General features: G+C 34.6%; 1 protein-coding gene across 1 annotated transcript; it reads left to right on the top strand.

Moving 5' to 3' along the window:
• The first annotated feature begins 603 nt into the window (after positions 1-603).
• LOC132554208 (choline/ethanolaminephosphotransferase 1-like) lies at positions 604-17,276 on the top strand. Its single transcript, XM_060218515.1, has 8 exons — positions 604-855; positions 3,109-3,256; positions 8,732-8,873; positions 9,541-9,625; positions 11,031-11,162; positions 13,383-13,541; positions 15,576-15,701; positions 17,024-17,276. Exons 1-8 carry the CDS (start codon positions 631-633, stop codon positions 17,168-17,170), a joined length of 1,164 nt encoding a protein of 387 aa, XP_060074498.1. The 5' UTR covers positions 604-630; the 3' UTR covers positions 17,171-17,276.
• Positions 17,277-17,765: the final 489 nt, after the last annotated feature.

The following is a 17,765-nucleotide window of genomic DNA, read 5'->3' on the forward strand; positions in this document are numbered from 1 at the left end:
TTTTTGTATATGTACAATTCATTGATATGGATATAGAGGCTTACAGCCTGCATCCATTATTTTTCCTATTAAATTTCCTATTAAACTAGTTATATATTTTCCTTACAGCTGCCTCCTATGATAATTTTTTTTGTCAAATTTAAATATCCACATGTAGATATACATTTTCACTCATTCTTGTATACTAAAATGTCATTTAGTTTCGGAATGTAATCATAATACATTTGCGATGCTAATTTTGACTTATTATATAATTGTTATTTGTTATCCGGTCACATGAAAGTAAACGATATTAATATTTATTAAGATATTTTTACTAAATTTTTTGTTAACTCTTGATTGTTTAAATTACTTAATTGATATGATGTTTGTCACGTATGTAATTTATCTAGGACTTGCGTAAATCTATGGTCACATGTGTACATGCAATGCACCAAATGACCCCACGACCCGGAAGTATGTCAAAAGTGACACGCATGCGTTTCGTCCGCTTGCCAAGTTGTAGGTTTGTTTTGGGAAGTGAGGTCAGAGTACAAGTGAAAGACATGTGTACATGTCTAAAGATACACATTTAACGTCATTGTATTTATCAAACTTCAAAATCTTGAGATCGTCGAAAGGAGCAGCAGAATGACGGATTTTTTATCTTTAACCCAGCTGAAGAAGCTGAAAGAACACAAGTACAGTGCACAGGGGCAGTCGATTCTGGAACCGCAGATGCAGAAGTTCTGGCGATGGTTGGTCGAACAGATTCCAGAAACATGGGCCCCAAACACAATTACTAGTGTGGGGCTCATCATCAATATCACCACAACACTATTTTTATTGTTGTTCTCGTCCGACGCAAAGACAGAGGTACGATACATTAGAGCTATATATGCATCTAGACTAAAAGTCAATAGGAACCGAGACGTTCGCTATCTCGGCCCTCGCTTACCGGTGATGGTCCACAAGATGGGATCAAAGCTTAAAGTTTCGCCTAACATGTCTAATAGGCAGATACAACCAGAGACCTTCGCGTAACATGACCTGATTATATCTTCTGGATATTTACAAATGCCAGTACCAGTATTCATTGAATACTCACCAACTATGTCGTACATTAAAGCTCCGATTCAAGCCATGCTTTTATGAACTCAATAATATATTGCAAAATATATTGGTTCATACTTTCCCAAATTTCCTCTTGTCCTAGCAGAATGCTTGTAGCTCTGATAACCTTATCACTTTGAAAAGCAGTATTTTTGTAGAATTTTTTAAGTTGTGTCCATTACACAGAGTTCTGGTATCACTAATTCTGAAATTTTAATGAGTTCCAATACTAACGAGATGAGTGGAGTGTGGAAATTTTGAGTTGAATCCACAGGAAAAGCAGGAGTCCAGTACTTGTATATATATATATATATATGTGTGTATACAAATTTATGTGTCCCGAAAATAAGTGGAAGGAGGCTGAGTATTAATATTGATATTACATTGTACTTCTATGATCCCAATACCTGAGGACGTCCAGACATATGTATGCAAATATCTCATTTGTTTCGGACATCTGTCTGTTGTAGGGGTGGATATAGTACAATAAACATTTAGTGAAATCTTTCAGGATATTACTTACAGGTTTATCTCCAAGCAATATGTGGCCTGTTAGCTCAGTGACTTGTGTTAAACTTTGGCGTTAGTGTCCAGTATCTGGAGCAAACACAATTTACATACCTGCAATTCTTCTTTAGAAAGTGGATTTAACTGTGATGTTGTCTAGTCATTTATCGATGACTGAGGATGACCCTATCATGCAGTGTATTGACTGGGCAGTCCTTGCGAGGTCAAGATGAATTTAGCTTTGCATGAGCACTTGCAATTAAAGTGTATCTGATGTGTAATGGATAGCCTAGTCCAGAGTATAAATATGTATGTTCCATATGAAACATTGGGCAGTCGAACAGATTTATTTCTGGAGGTGTGTCATATTTTTCTCTTTGCCAAGTAGGCTAAGGTACGGAACATATCATGGGGAGGGAGCCATGACATAAACTAACATTAAGCTTGTGTAGGATATAGACCCAGGGACAGGTTTGAGGGTGACTGGTATGTGAGTGTGAGGGAAAGCGTTCTCCTATTTGTATACATGTTATCACCTCACCAATAAATCATGTGTAATGGTTTATATTTAGTCAATTATCGTATCTGTAGGTGACAGTTTTCATTTGTTGCAACCTACCGAACCAGGGTTGCAGACATAAGCACAATTACTTCAAAATGAAATTGATTTTAAATTAATGATTTGGGTTAATTTCTTAAGAATTTGTAAACAATTACTATCAATTACAATCACATAATGACAATGACCCAATGCCTGCTGGGTTGACAACACCAGGCGATGCGGGACACACTAAATTCAGGATCTGTGTGATTTGCTCGCAACACAAACTCGTCCTATTAAATGTCTGTCAACACTTACGTTGTGTCTGATGTAGCAGGCACTTAAAAAGAGGAAACTAGGGATAAATTATCAAACAATAGAAGAATTATAAGTCACATATTGTTATTTCCCTCATAGTTCAGGTTTCTTATAGGAGACAGCGACCATATCTAACACTATGTACATGTGGCTGCCACACTGATAAACTCTGATAGACTCTCTACGTTCTTGAGGTTTCTTAATCTGAGACTTTGTAATGATAACAGGAACCTGTGAGGCTACAATCGGCAAAATGTGAAAGAAGGTGGGAGAGCATGTTCCTGTTCAAACAGAAATCGAACCCATATCTTCTCTATGATGATCCATAAGACTCATCACTGGTCAAAGAAACATGCACTCTTTGATGAATGACTGAGATTATATTCAACAAAGTGGCTTGCTCCTTATAGTATTTTGAGTGCCGTCACCTGATATAGCACATCAAAGACTTTGGTCTGATTCTGCAATCAAATTTGTAAAAAGAAGATATTCATTTAGTACAGTATTCAATAAATGTAATTCAAGAAAAGTGTATGTTCTTTCAAACAAATGCAAACATCATTTTATTTTCGTAAACCAAGTGAATTACATTGCAAAGTTCATGCTGGTACATATTTCAGTATTCTCACTTTTAATGTTTATTTTTACAGGCACCAAGATTATGTTATTTCCTGTGTGGAGTTGGGCTGTTTCTGTACCAGTCTCTGGATGCAATAGATGGGAAACAGGCCAGAAGGACAGGAACAAATACACCACTTGGAGAGCTGTTTGATCATGGTTGTGACTCAGTTTCCACAGGTAAGCCTCTTACTGGAGTCATACTTCAAAACTTTGACGTAAAGCATAAGGATTATACAAATGCCAGCTTCCCTCATTGCATGATCATAAGGGGTGACTAAACTTGTGATCTTCTTTTTCTGTTTTTTGTGAAAGGTCTTTTTTTAATCTTCCTTATATAAGTCTCATTTGACTCTGCCACATAAAAAAAAAGAAAGAATTTGATTGGAGCATATGCTGAAGTAAGGAAAGCTATATATAGGCTCTGCCCTAAGCCATGACATACATGATGTCATTAACAACCAAAAATTATCTTCCTTTGGCCTCATACAACATATACTATATCCATCAGTGTTGTGGAGAGATTTACACCCTTGTGTATCAAAACACTTCATGAGTTCCACTTCATTAGATATAACAGCGATTTAATGAATTTTCTTGAAGTTTGCATCTATGCTTCCATGCTGAGCAATTATTTTGTTGTCGTCATCAGGCATAATTCAGCGTAACATCAACATCAGGTAAACACAGATTGAACAACAAAACTGTTTAAGTTTCAATAGTCTGACTTTTGATCAATGTTGCAGGATGAATAGAATACATGGTCAGTGTCTTAAAATATAAGAGGCTTGCCACTTTTGTCTTTCTGTCCCAAGCCGAAATGCAGCTTATATTTTAAGTCACTGACCATATATTCTCTATTTACCATACTTTATGCTTAGATTCATAAAAACAATACAATGAAGGGTTTTTATTTGACAATTGACACCTTTCCCTTAAAATCTGGAGTGTCAGAGTAATGGCTGATGCAACTCAGGTGGAAATCTGTGTTCTTTGGAAGCTGAGAAACAGATCAATCTGTACCGATGTGGTTGTGTCCTTGCACAAGACACTTTACCATCATTTCTCTTGATATCATGTAATGAGTCTCCCAAATGGTGTTCAATAGGGTGGCAACCATGTTTACTGACTGATGTCTAGTGCAAGATTGGTTTGGGTCCAGAGGATACTGCCTTCAAGAAAGAAATATAGGTGTAAAATTAGTGAATTCAATACCTGTAGATTTTGTGGGTTCATTATGCATATATATGTAAGATAGTGACACTCTCATCTTTCTCATGGCATACTGGGATATGCTTCCTGCTGAAAATACCAAAAATAGGGATGGTATGACCCTCTGATTCCTAAAGTGACAGAGGTGTATAAAAATGTCATATTTTTAGTTATAACCAAAATGTTTTTCCTTAAAAAATTTAAGAACACAAATCTTTTATAAATGGAAATCATTGATATTTTGAAAATCATATTCAGGAGTTGCCTTGAAAAAATCTACAAACTTTTGAAAAACACTTATAACAATATGAAGTTGTACATGTGCCAATCTGCATGTATTAGCATCACAGATTTATTTGAGCTTGTGAGAATGTTTCAATAACCAATTAATCCAGTAAAGATAGTTAATAGTGAGATCAGACTATAAAATGGTAGCAAGGCAGAGATTAATCTAAAAGTTTACTATCGGAAAAGGATAGTATTTTCCAAGTGTTACGCTTTCCCCTCTGAATCTAAGCAAATTCCCTATTAAGAAAATATCCTGAAAACACAGAGAAATTTCTCCCAAAATGGGAAAGTTTTCCACAAAAGATAGCTTATTAGTACTGTATATTTTACTTGATATTTTTGGAAGTCATGCCATCCTCAAAAAGATGTTAACCTCAACATTGTCATATTTCATTCATTTTCATTATGTATGTCTCATATTTTTAACGTATATCCCACTTTCGAGGTCTGAACAAAGGGACTGTCCAAAGTTTCTCCATCTCTCAAAACAGACCAAATTGGTGTTAGAGAACATCAAGTCCCATAATATTGAAACCAAGATTTTAATCTGTTGATATTTATTTTGGGTTGGGTCATCTGACCTGAAAGGTCAAGATTACCTATTGCTATTGTGCATTGTCAGTGTTATGTGCCGTCTGTCGTCTGTAACTTTTTCCTTTGAAATACTGCCTCTTGCTTAACTCCTTAGCAGATTTCAACCAAATTTGGTCAGTTACATCATTGGAGGATGTAGTGATGGGTGATTATTTCTAAAACTCAGAAAGTAGATTTGACAATTAGAGACCTGGGGATGGGGCCCCAAAAGAGTAGCTAGACAATTCTTTGCTTCAAAGTGCTACTTTTCCGTAATGCTTGAATGAATTTCATTCAAATTTTGTCTGTAACATCAGAAGGGATTGGCAAATAATTCTCAAATTCAGAAAATAGATTTGACCCCTAATTTGGCCTAGGGACAGGGACTTTGGGATGAGGTCTGAAAAGGGGAAATAAAACAATATTTTGCTTCAAAATGCTACTCCTTCTTAATTCCTGAGTAGATTTCTACCAGATTTGGCCTAAACATTATCAGGGAGTGGCAATGATATCAAACATGAATGAAATTATCCTGAGATTGTCCTGACCAAAACTTATTTTTCTGCTTTGTTCCAAAATCCAACACAACTCATCTCAAATAGTCTGAACTTCTACACAAGTTTCCTTTACACCAGTGAGAAAAATATTTGGAGTTTGTTTTGTCAAAGAAAAGAAAGAGCTGATTTGTTGTTATTTTTCAGTCTGATCAAAACTTCAACATGGTAACAACATGATTGTGAAAATGGTTTTTTTTCATGCACAGAACCTACCATTTATGAGTTTCTGATACTTTCAAGGAATGTTCAAAATTTGAATTCATCAGATTTGTCAGACCACCATCAGCGAATTCTGTGGTTTGTCCAACCATTTGTTGATAGTCAGATGACCATTAAGGACCATGGACCTCTTGTATATGTTAACCCTTGACCTAGTCATATATCATTTATGATACTTTATAGAAACCTGAATTGCCCTGTTTGAGTAACTATCATACACGATTTGTAGGTTTATTTTAAGACACCAGCTGTTGCCAGAAAAAATCAATTATGTGTTCTTTTAGAATATTACTACTGTAGCGTATATTTACAACATCTGTTATTGTGTCATGTTACAGTATATAAAATTGTTTACAGTTTTGTTTACAGTGATGTGTAGTATGAATTTCCTGTTCAATTGAAGCTGTGTGAATGATACTGGGTACAGAGTTTACTGAAGTTGTGAAGTATATAGAGATGTATCAGCCGTAGTTAGTCATGGTATATAACCACTTACAAGAAAATTGTGACCTCAATCCTTAAGTAAAGTATAGGGATCTACAAGTATCATACTTTTCCCAGGTCAGGGGAATTCATATTTCAATTACCAATGTATTTTATTGATTAATTTTCATTGATTGGTTGAATTGATCTCATCTATTTGAGATAAATTAATATGATTATATTTCCAGGTAGATATTAGGCCAAATTTTTAAAGGGGCTATTTAGTCAAGCAACGTTTTTTCTATTCAGCTGGAAACGAAAATATATGTGTCCAGACTAACAAATCTGTACATAATAGTTTTCTCCTATGTAGCGAATGTCCAGTGTGGTCAGTTTAAAATCTGGGTAAGCCCCCACCAAAATTAGCAATTTAACAAATGCGAGCGATATGAAGGCATCAAGTGAGGAAACGATGAGTCTGATTTCACGTTAACTCCTTTCGTAAGGAAATCACGAATGAAATTGCGTGGTAAACCTTTGTAAAACATATAAAAGTTACTAAAATTCATGGTGAATTGTTATTTGATGGTTTAAATCTGCCAAACACGGTCTGACATACAAAAAATATTACCAGCGATGATGATTTCTTCATAACTTCGTCATTACTTTGGAAAAAGTTTTCTTTCTTGAACTTGTCCCACCTCTCGTACTGCTCTCCTATTGTTATTCAAGGGCGAGCTTTCTGTCACTTTCCTTTTCTACGTTTTGTGTGTGATGACGTGGCCCGTTTGCCATGGGCACGCATTGGCTGGAAAGCCATTTTTGTTCATTTTTTTCAGACGCGATTGGGCATGCTCACAGGTCAAAGTGTGCATAGGCGGCATGCTCATTTGCATTTTATCGTGCTGTACAGACGATTAGGATTTCCCATATAATTAATTAGTAAATCGATGGAAAACACGCGCTTGTATCAATATGACAGCGAGGATAATTCATAAGGATTATAGAACTACTTTTTTATGGATGAATTTGTAACTAGAAAAAAAAAAAATCAAACTTGACTAAATAGCCCCTTTAAAACATGTTTGAATGTTTTTTGCAAAATTCTAAACTTTATTGTTTTCTTCTTAAACTCTGTGCTTAAAAATTTGTTCATTTAATTCTTAGTTTAAATTATCTCCTTTAAACTCAGAACTTAGCTTTATGATAACATTCTTACAATTACGTGTTGCTGGTGAAATATATCTCATGTTTTACTGTTGGTAAAAAGCAAAAAAGATTTGGGATGTGATATTTTTTGTGCCCATGGATCAAAAGATCGGGCTGTATGTATTGTTTTTCTGATGTCTCTAGTTGACTTGCCCATATATAACTGTTGCATTGTAAGAGACAGGGCTTTCATATTTGGCATGTGTGACAAGATCTTTCTGGTGATACCAAAATTTTTGTCCATGTGAGCTTGACTGTGACCTTTAACCTACATTTTGAAAAAAACTTAAACATTGGTCTAAACTATCACACAATGTAGACATAAGTGTTTCACAAGTATGTATGCAAATAACGCATGCCTTATACAGTTTTCATGTCCTACTTCAGAATTTTGTTGCAACCGGGGGTATACTGTTTCATAAACACATTTTGTTTCTAAAGTTTCTTTCTAAAAGGCTACTTCTCCCTAGTTAATGTCTCCCTTGTCACAGCCTCGCTTTTGGCTTTTAATTGAGCACTTAACTCTTTGAGAAAGATCTAAACTTTGGGATTCTGTTCCCTGGCAGAACATTCATTTACCAGAGTCTGGTGGTTGTAATACACCTAGTTTACCTGTTATCATTGTAATGTGATTGAATGGGGTGCCCTGAATCTAAGTGTATTTGAGTTTGTATCATAACAGAGGGAATCAATTTGGCACTATCATAAGGAAGGTTTACAATATTACAGCTTCTAAAAAACAGGCACTCACCTCACATGTTTGAGGAGGCGTCCTTAAATAATTGCAGCAGTTGATAGATTGTTTAACTATATAAAAACCAAACCAAAAGCAACTGTAACGCATAGATTCAAAGTTTTGAACTCTTTTGAAAAGAAGATGCTTAAAACAACAAGATAGCATACACCCATAAATTGATTGACACCTGTGTGTAGCTGGCAGATCCTCTTCTGAAAGGCTTTAAGATTGTCAAATAGTTGGTGTAAAACATGTTCAATAAATAACCAAATAAATAAATTGAATAAATGTCATATATACTTTAATTTTATTTACCTACCCTCTGCTGAAGGACTGAAAGGTCATAATAATGGATGAAAAAACTTATAAATAAGGACATGAAATAAATTTGATATAAATTTCAGTTTTATCACTTCATCACTTTTGTTTTTGTTTCAGTTTTTGTGGCAGTGGGGTTAACTACAGCGATGAAAATGGGTGAAGAGCCATCCTATATGATGTTTGAGGTATTGGCAGGGTTGTATTTATTTTACCAAGCTCATTGGCAGACTTATGTCACTGGAACTCTAATCTTTAATAAGTAAGTGCAAATACCACAAAATGAAATCCTGAGACTAATGATGTTACAGACACTTGCAAACAAAAGTCAGGAAATATATCACATACCGATAATTGGCATGTGGTTCAGTGAATTTGTGAGATTATATTTTTGTATATATATCACTAGTTTGATATACATAGGAACATTTTTCATTGGCTTGCCCAGTCAGGAATCCTTTATGATGTAATAATATGGACAATGAGGTTACCTGGTATATCATGAATCGAAAATGGTGCACCAAAATGGCTTGATTTTGTTCTTCACTTTATGTATCTTACATTTGTTTTTGTTTTGTGTAAGTTTTTTGATGTAACAAGTCGTAGAAATTTTTATTTTGTAAGTCTTTGTGTTTCATAAATTCTCATATGAAATAAATATGCATTTAAGACCCTAAAAATATTGAATGTACATGTATTTATGGTAGTTACAATTGCGAACCCTACTTTTCCCCCATCAGTTGAAACATATATGTGGACTTTGCATTTTTTTTTCTATCAAGTCAATTTTGGAATTTTTCTAATATATAATAGAAAGTACCCGGTAAATACATATCATAACGTTAAGATATTGGTCTATTAAGAACTTATAAAAAGAGTCTATTTTAAGTAATTAAGTTTTAAACTTGTATCTTTTTAAATATTTTCAGATTTGATGTGACTGAGAGCCAGTTTGGAATTATAGGTGTTTATTTCATGAGTGCAATAATAGGACCTGGAATATGGGACACAGTTGTAAGTTATTTAAACACTACACAGAACACTAACAAATCTTATTATGTATGTATTCTGTATCCTATATATCTACTATCTACACAATAGGATGTAAAGCAACAATTAATGAAATGAAAAATATATATCTCTACCTAGAGTTTAAATAACATTACATCCGACCTCAAAATTTACTCTTTGTTACCCACAAAATATGAGTAAAAAAGTAAAGAAATTGCGAGTTAAAATTATGTGAACTAGAAAGTTTTTGTGAGTTTTTCAACATTTGATTGAAAATTACTAGTGTAATATGCCAATTGGTGCATATCTGTTGTCAGAAATGTTTACCAGTTGTAAGCGTGTCATAAGAGTTTTATTGACAATGATCATTCGGATATGCGGAAATCCTTGAGGTTGACAATAATGTACAGTGAAATTGAACATTCTGAAGCATGTAAGTATGACACGTATAAAAACCTGTGTTTGCATTATGATAAGATTAATGAAAACGCTGCAAAAATTTTTACTGGTCCACAATTCCATTTTCCTAGTTGGCAATTTTTGCCACTCACAAAGGTTTGCAAGTAAATAAATAAGTTACGTTTGGCCCGTGTATGTACCATTATTTCCTGTGAAGTTGTGATGGTGCATCTTCACACACATCTTATTCATCAGATAATGCTTATCTGTTAAATACAAGAGTCAATGCCATTAACCTTTAAAAAAGGTTTGGTTGGTTCCTTAAATCTGTTGCTTTGTTACCTCACGGTATGTAGGGCGATTGGAGTAATGATCCATACAAAAAATAGCAGTCAGTCGCAACATAATTGGAATAAGTTGGTTCTTAGTTTTTGGTATATCAATTGTTTTTTGCCCAAATAATGGGTTTCTTCAGGACAAAAAAATCCTATGTGCCTACATTTATAGTACTTTATGAGTAGAAATATGATAATTTTGTCTTGATGAAGTCTACTGTTGGGACAAATCCATTCCATTTACCAATAAAAAAGATTCAACTTATTCTATGCCTGTCGCATTTAATAGTCATGCTTTATCTGTTAGACTTAAAGTTTTTCATGGAAAAGTCTTGTTTTCTTCAATGATTTCCTGAATAAGCAATCACATTTTAAATAGGACCTTAAATTCTTTTTCATTTGATATGAAATTAATGGAACTTGTCAGAAATTTTTTGTTTTAAATGGACCTTTTGTCATGGTTGTTTCCTTGGGCAAGACACTACCCAAATAGCTCAGGATGGGCCTCCTGTATCTTGTTCAGTGAGGTAACCACCAGCTAGTCAGCTACTACAAGGAGACCCCACCGTCATCATGACTCTGCCTGTTCAAAGACAAAAAACCCCAGGTAACCTATCAACAAGTGTTATTTATGAACAGATGTACTGTATAATGTATGTATTTTATATTTACAGGTACCAGGGGTTGGTATGACTTTACGAGCACTGGCAGTGATTGCCTCGCTTGTTCCAGCAATTTTTCACTGTAGAGATAACCTGAAAATCATCCTCTCTGGAGGCATTGGGAAAAATAAATCAACAATTGCTGTGAGTATAATTTTCTAAGGAATAAGGTATTGTTTCAATAACTTTTTATGAACTGATCCATGACACTTACATGCATGTATGTTGAAAATTTTGAAATCATCTAAATACTCACCACAGAAGTGTTATGCACATCACCTAACATGAAAATCAGTTTTGATATAACAATTATTTTAAAAAACTCTTTAATTTTGGATTGAAAACATGAGAATTTGTCAGCAATGTACATTGTAATGGATTTAATCTTGAAGTGTAATGCAATTTACTTAAATTCATTTGTATCATTAACATTACATAGATGATGCATTCGACAAGATTTGATAGATTTTGCATTTACTGTCAATATTTTATTTTAAAGATCTGCATCGTACTAGACTAAGGTATTAGTTATTCTCAGAAAATTGATTGTTGACAATGATCAAAGGATTTTGTTGTTATCAATTTTGACATGCTGGGTAACATTGAAACAACATGGTAGTTTAGATTTTATAAACAGAAGAAGCATTCTTAAAGAGATATTCCACACAAGTTGGGATTCCATAAGATGGTTTTAAAGAAAACTATACAAAAACATTTATTTATGTTCTTATGGAAATTTTACACCTAAATTCAACATTCAAATAAGCATGATATTTGATTTGCAGAAATTCTTACAGAGCCAGACCCACTCCATTATAGATATTTTTTCATATTTTATTGACTGGGAATGTTGTTGTATACTAATAGATAATATATAAATAAAGACTTGTATAAAGTTTCGAACTTGAAATTGAAAGGGTACCGGAGATATCGGTGCCGGAATTAGTCTCATTAATCAACACCAGGATATGAATATTGATGAGGAAAAGTCACGTGATACATTCAGACGCGGTTAGAACCAAAACAAAAATGGAGGAAGAGGTGAGTAGTATGTCCATGTGACATCGCTTGTAAAGAGATTTTACCGATAAATGCAATCAATACTCTATATATCCTGCTTGGAAATCATCTAACGTATGTATTGATCACATCTTTCAATGCTTAGACTCAAAAATGTGCAGATTACGAGAAAAACTGATTAATTGCAAAGAGACCCTCAAATGGCTGCTACGATACAGTAACGAACATATAGAACTTCGCGGAATGGATCTATCTAAAGCGAATATTTGATGATAAGAGTATTTATGAATATGATTTTAGAGTGATACTCCAGGAGAGAGCCAAACAGAGAGCGATACAGAGTATGAACCAGCCATCTTCCTTCTTTTCGCCTCGGAGTCCGTCAAAACATGTTTTCTTCCCCGCTCCCCTCGCATGCTTTCTGCCATGTTGGAAGACGGCAGATTTATTTACAGTTCTTTGCATAAGCGTCAGAGGGAAGGACTTCCAGCATAATTATGAATTTGTGCTGAGTCATTTCGAATTCTTTTTCAAAACTATTTATTACGTTAGATTGGTAGCGATTTACTTTAAAATTGCGGTATTACAGGGTTAGTCAGAACTTTTGCTACCCGAGAAAAATAGAAAATCATACTTTTTTTTATATGAAATAATATCAGTCAAGGAGTGGGTCTGGCTCTTGAATAGATCTAGCTAGATTGGTGTACAAACGTTTGTGCAAACCTGATTTCATCATAACAGGTTTGCATTGTTATAAGCCAAACCAAATGAAATATTTGTGAAAATCATGAAATCAATAGAAAATAAGGCTTATGAGTAATGAAGTAATGAAATTATAACCCCAGCAGAAATTTTACTGAACAGGATACACACTAGTGTATTTACTCTATATACTCTACATAAAAGCTAGGATCCAGTGACCTTTCAGTTCCAGATTTCCGTATGTGCTGTATTTATATGGCTTGGTTGGAAGTATTCCCACCAAACTGACCACAGGAGAGATATTCTGATTCTAACACTAGTTTTTAAAAGTCAATAGAATGAGTTCTTAAAGGTACAGAACAGCCAGAAATTTTGCAAGTTGGATGGAATATCCCTTTAATAGCAATATACCAAAATAGCTTGCTTGGCTGCTATAATATACTGCTTATTATGATATTTTAGTCAGGAAAATAGAATATCATAAAAAGTGGATTCTACTGTACATATATATGTGTAATGTTTGTCATAGTCTTTGTAAGGAGAAGTTCCTGTATCAGTTTGTATTTGGTTAAAGCATTGTTTTATGTTTGTGACTTTTTCCCCCGATTGATTTAGAACATTTTTGATTGGATGTGTTAACAGGATACCAGTACCATTTTCCCGGTGGTGCCCATAGGCATCGTACTAGGATTAGCCGTTATGATTGCGGTCAAGTCTACATCAAACTTATTCCAAGACCATCCATGTCTATATCTCATTAGCTTTGGTATGGTGACAGCAAAGGTCACCAACAGACTTGTGGTAAGTCCGTGTGATATTATACAAGACCATCCATGTCTATATCTCATTAGCTTTGGTATGGTGACAGCAAAGGTCACCAACAGACTTGTGGTAAGTCAGTGTGATATTATACAAGACCATCCATGTCTATATCTCATTAGCTTTGGTATGGTGACAGCAAAGGTAACCAACAGACTTGTAGTAAGTCAGTATGTCATCTGTGTGTATATCATTAGCTTTGGTATGGTGACAGCAAGGTCACCACCAGACTTGTAGTAAATCTGTGTCTATATCTCATTAGCTTTGGTATGGTGACAGCAAAGGTCACCAACAGACTTGTGGTAAGTCAGTGTGATATTATACAAGACCATCTGTGTCTATATCTCATTAGCTTTGGTATGGTGACAGCAAAGGTCACCAACAGACTTTGTATGGTGACAGCAAAGGTCACCAACAAACAGTGTGTAAGTCTGTGTAGCTTTGTATGGTGACAGCAAAGGTCACCACCAGACTTGTAGTAAATCAGTGTGATATTATACAAGACCATCCATGTCTATATCTCATTAGCTTTGGTATGGTGACAGCAAAGGTCACCAACAGACTTGTGGTAAGTCAGTGTGATATTATACAAGACCATCCATGTCTATATCTCATTAGCTTTGGTATGGTGACAGCAAAGGTCACCAACAGACTTGTAGTAAGTCAGTATGATATTATACAAGACCATCTGTGTCTATATCTCATTAGCTTTGGTATGGTGACAGCAAAGGTCACCACCAGACTTGTAGTAAGTCAGTGTGATATTATACAAGACCATCCATGTCTATATCTCATTAGCTTTGGTATGGTGACAGCAAAGGTCACCAACAGACTTGTAGTAAGTCAGTATGATATTATACAAGACCATCTGTGTCTATATCTCATTAGCTTTGGTATGGTGACAGCAAAGGTCACCACCAGACTTGTAGTAAGTCAGTGTGATATTATACAAGACCATCCATGTCTATATCTCATTAGCTTTGGTATGGTGACAGCAAAGGTCACCACCAGACTTGTAGTAAGTCAGTTGGATAATTTTATCCATGTCTTTATCTCATTACAGTCGTGAGATTGCACAAATAATTAGTTTTTGTGGGAAATATATTTTCCTGGAGTTGATTGACTCTTTTAATCCAAAGAATCATTTGGCCGTGAAGGGATATGTTTAGTGTTAGATATTTTTGGAGCTCTATTTATCCTCAAAATCAAAAGTCCACAAAAAAATTAAGTACTTAAGAAGATGGAATTTATAGTTTTGTAATTCTTTTGATACAATTCTTTAAGTCTAAATTTGAATTGAGTTTTTGCAAAATCTAATGTCTTTTTGATGCCTCTGACAGCATGCCAGTCTAGTTTTAAAGAATGTTAATTTAAGGAGCAGCAAATCTTGTTCAGAATTACCTTGATGATTCTGCCACAGATTTGTAAGGGAATGATTTCTCCCACAATCAGCAAGCACCCGGCACATTCCCACATGTGCTATGGAAAGATAAATCTGTCATTTCTCAGTGAGAAGAGAGCTAACACATGCTCACCACTCACCACATGGTCAAGTCATCACATTGTATTTGTAAAATGTCACAACAGGAAGAAGCCTACTATTTTGGCACTCATTTGATCTTGCATTATGTCTTTAATAACAACAGTTGTTTTAAATGACAAGGAAGCATTAGAGAAAAACCCTGATTACCTCTGTGTCATGGGAACACAGTTATCTCTGTTCTTGTTGTTAAGGTTTCTCACTCGGTAAAGCCTTGTGCTTACTTTTACTTCCTTTGGATAAGATAACTCTGTCGCCATTGCACAGACACGAAAAATTCTGTCAATCCTCAGTAATCTTAATGAAGAAAAAATATAATGAAATCTGTTCTCCGAAAATCATTCAATATTGGCTCGAATGTATGTTATTTCATTATAATTGGGGTTCCTTTTATGCCCAAAAGGTCGGAGACGGACAAAGATGACATAGAATAAGTTATCTGTAAAGACATTTAGTATTGGCGTCTTTGTTTACAGATAGCACATATGACAAAGAGTGAGATGGCGATGTTGGATTCCAGTCTATTTGGGCCAGCCATGTTGTTTTTTAACCAGTATTTCAACGTGCTTGTGCCGGAATACTTGCTTCTTTGGTTATGCTGTGTAAGTTTGATTTATAAACTAGAAAGTGTTTTTTTCACAGACATGTTTGATAAAGTTCACTAAAATCGCCAATACCAATACTGGAAATAGTTATCACTTTGTTTTTAATGCCACCATAGACAAAGTTTGAGGGTTACCCTATTGCGATCCCCTTTTGTCCACTGTCTTGCATTGTAACTTTTTAACATTTTCAACTTCCACTGGAAAGCTCCTGAACTGATTTCAATGAAAAACTTTACATTGCTAAAAAGTGCACCAAAATGTTAATTGTATAGTCCCCAACCCCAAGGGGTCTGAGGGGCAGTGCAAAAAAGGGTCAAATTGATTAAAACTTCAAAAATTTTCTTCTCAAATCCCAGGTATGATAGAATTAAGTACTCTTCATGGATGGAAAGACCTTCAGATGCTTTACCAAAATTGTTAATTTCAGGACCCAAGGGTCTCATTTTTTACCTGGGGAGGGTGTAAAATTTACGATAGTTTATAAAGGAAAATTAAATTTGTGATCATTATTTGTTTATTTTCTAATGAAAGTAATTCCAACATGATTAGAATTATTAGTTTATGATGACAATTTAATGAGATGCTTGTATTGACCTCAGCTGACCCCCAGGTGCTGATGAGCAGGGTAAAAAATGAGTCAAATAGACTGAAATTTCAAAAATCACCTCAATACCCAGATAACATAGAACCTAATTCCCTTCATGGATTGAAGTGTTTTACGGTACTTTATAGTGGAATCAAGTACTTTTCATGGATGGAAATGCCTTCGGATGTTTTACCAAAATTGTAAATTTCATGACTCCAGGGTCTCTCATTTCCTCTTTGAGAGGGGGGTAAAATTTACTCTAATTTTTTAGGAAAGATGATATTTTTGAGCATAATTTGTTTTAATGTTTTATTTTCTTTTAGAAATAGATCAAACTTTGATTTTTTGTTATCATAAGTATAATCTAACAGTTTGATGAGATGCACATATTGACCAGGGGCTGATGGGCGGGGTCAAAAATGAAGGTCATGACCTGATATCAGTGACTAGAAGTTGACAACACTGTATTATGGCATATAGGGTGATCTCTATATAGATTAGTATAGCACACCACAGTATAAAAATAATGTTCTTCCGTAGCTTATCCTTAGGCATTGTATTGATACTATTGGCAAACATACACTCTGGACTGATTCACACTATCAGATACACACTAGACTGATTCACAGTGGACTGACAGTGTAGGCCATAACCAGAACAATTCTAGACATCTTATAAAAAGAGGCATGACTCAAAAGAAAAACTACATGTATACCTTGTTTGTATTTGGCAGCTTTACTGTACGGCAGATATATTGTGGTACTCCAGAGGAGTTTGTCAAGAAATTTGTGATTTCCTGGGGATCTACTGCTTCAACATCACTAGTAAACCGCAGAAAGTTCGACAAACAGATAGGGCAAGTGCCAAGGCCAAGAAATAATCATTCTCTTTATATGTCTCACTCCAAAGGCTGTGTTTCAGGAGCTTAATATTCCAAAGACATTTAAAGAAAAAATTTTATTATAAAAATCAGCAAACCATGATTTTGCGCCATTTAAAGTAATATTTATTTTCATATATATTTGTACTTATTAAATGTTTGCTATCAAAGAAGTGCTGTGTTCACATTGTCAGCAAAATTATCTAATATATATGTGGTGTTTAAAAGTTTTTATTATGGTCGAAATATGTGATTTAAATGATACTATCTGTCGTGTTGTATTTGAAATAAATGTTTATGCTGCATGTTTTGTATTTGTAGTGGGTCATGACAGACTTAAAATTCTTTTTTCCTTTTTAATTATTGATGAGATGATAGTAAATAGAAATTTATTGCCTACTGGAAATTTCCGTATCATTGCTATAGATACACTTCTGTATTTTAAACACATTGAAATGGATTCTTATGGTATATGTTATGATGAAATATAAAAAACAAACAAAAATGGAGGCTAAATGTCACATTTGATACTTAAAATGGTCAATGGTTATGGAGGACTGAAAACTTTCTCATCCATGAGTAACAGGCAGATGTG

This window comes from Ylistrum balloti, unplaced genomic scaffold (assembly GCF_031769215.1).
Source record: "Ylistrum balloti isolate Yb309-2 unplaced genomic scaffold, AGI_CSIRO_Ybal_v1 Utg370386, whole genome shotgun sequence".
NCBI classification, from domain to species: domain Eukaryota; kingdom Metazoa; phylum Mollusca; class Bivalvia; order Pectinida; family Pectinidae; genus Ylistrum; species Ylistrum balloti.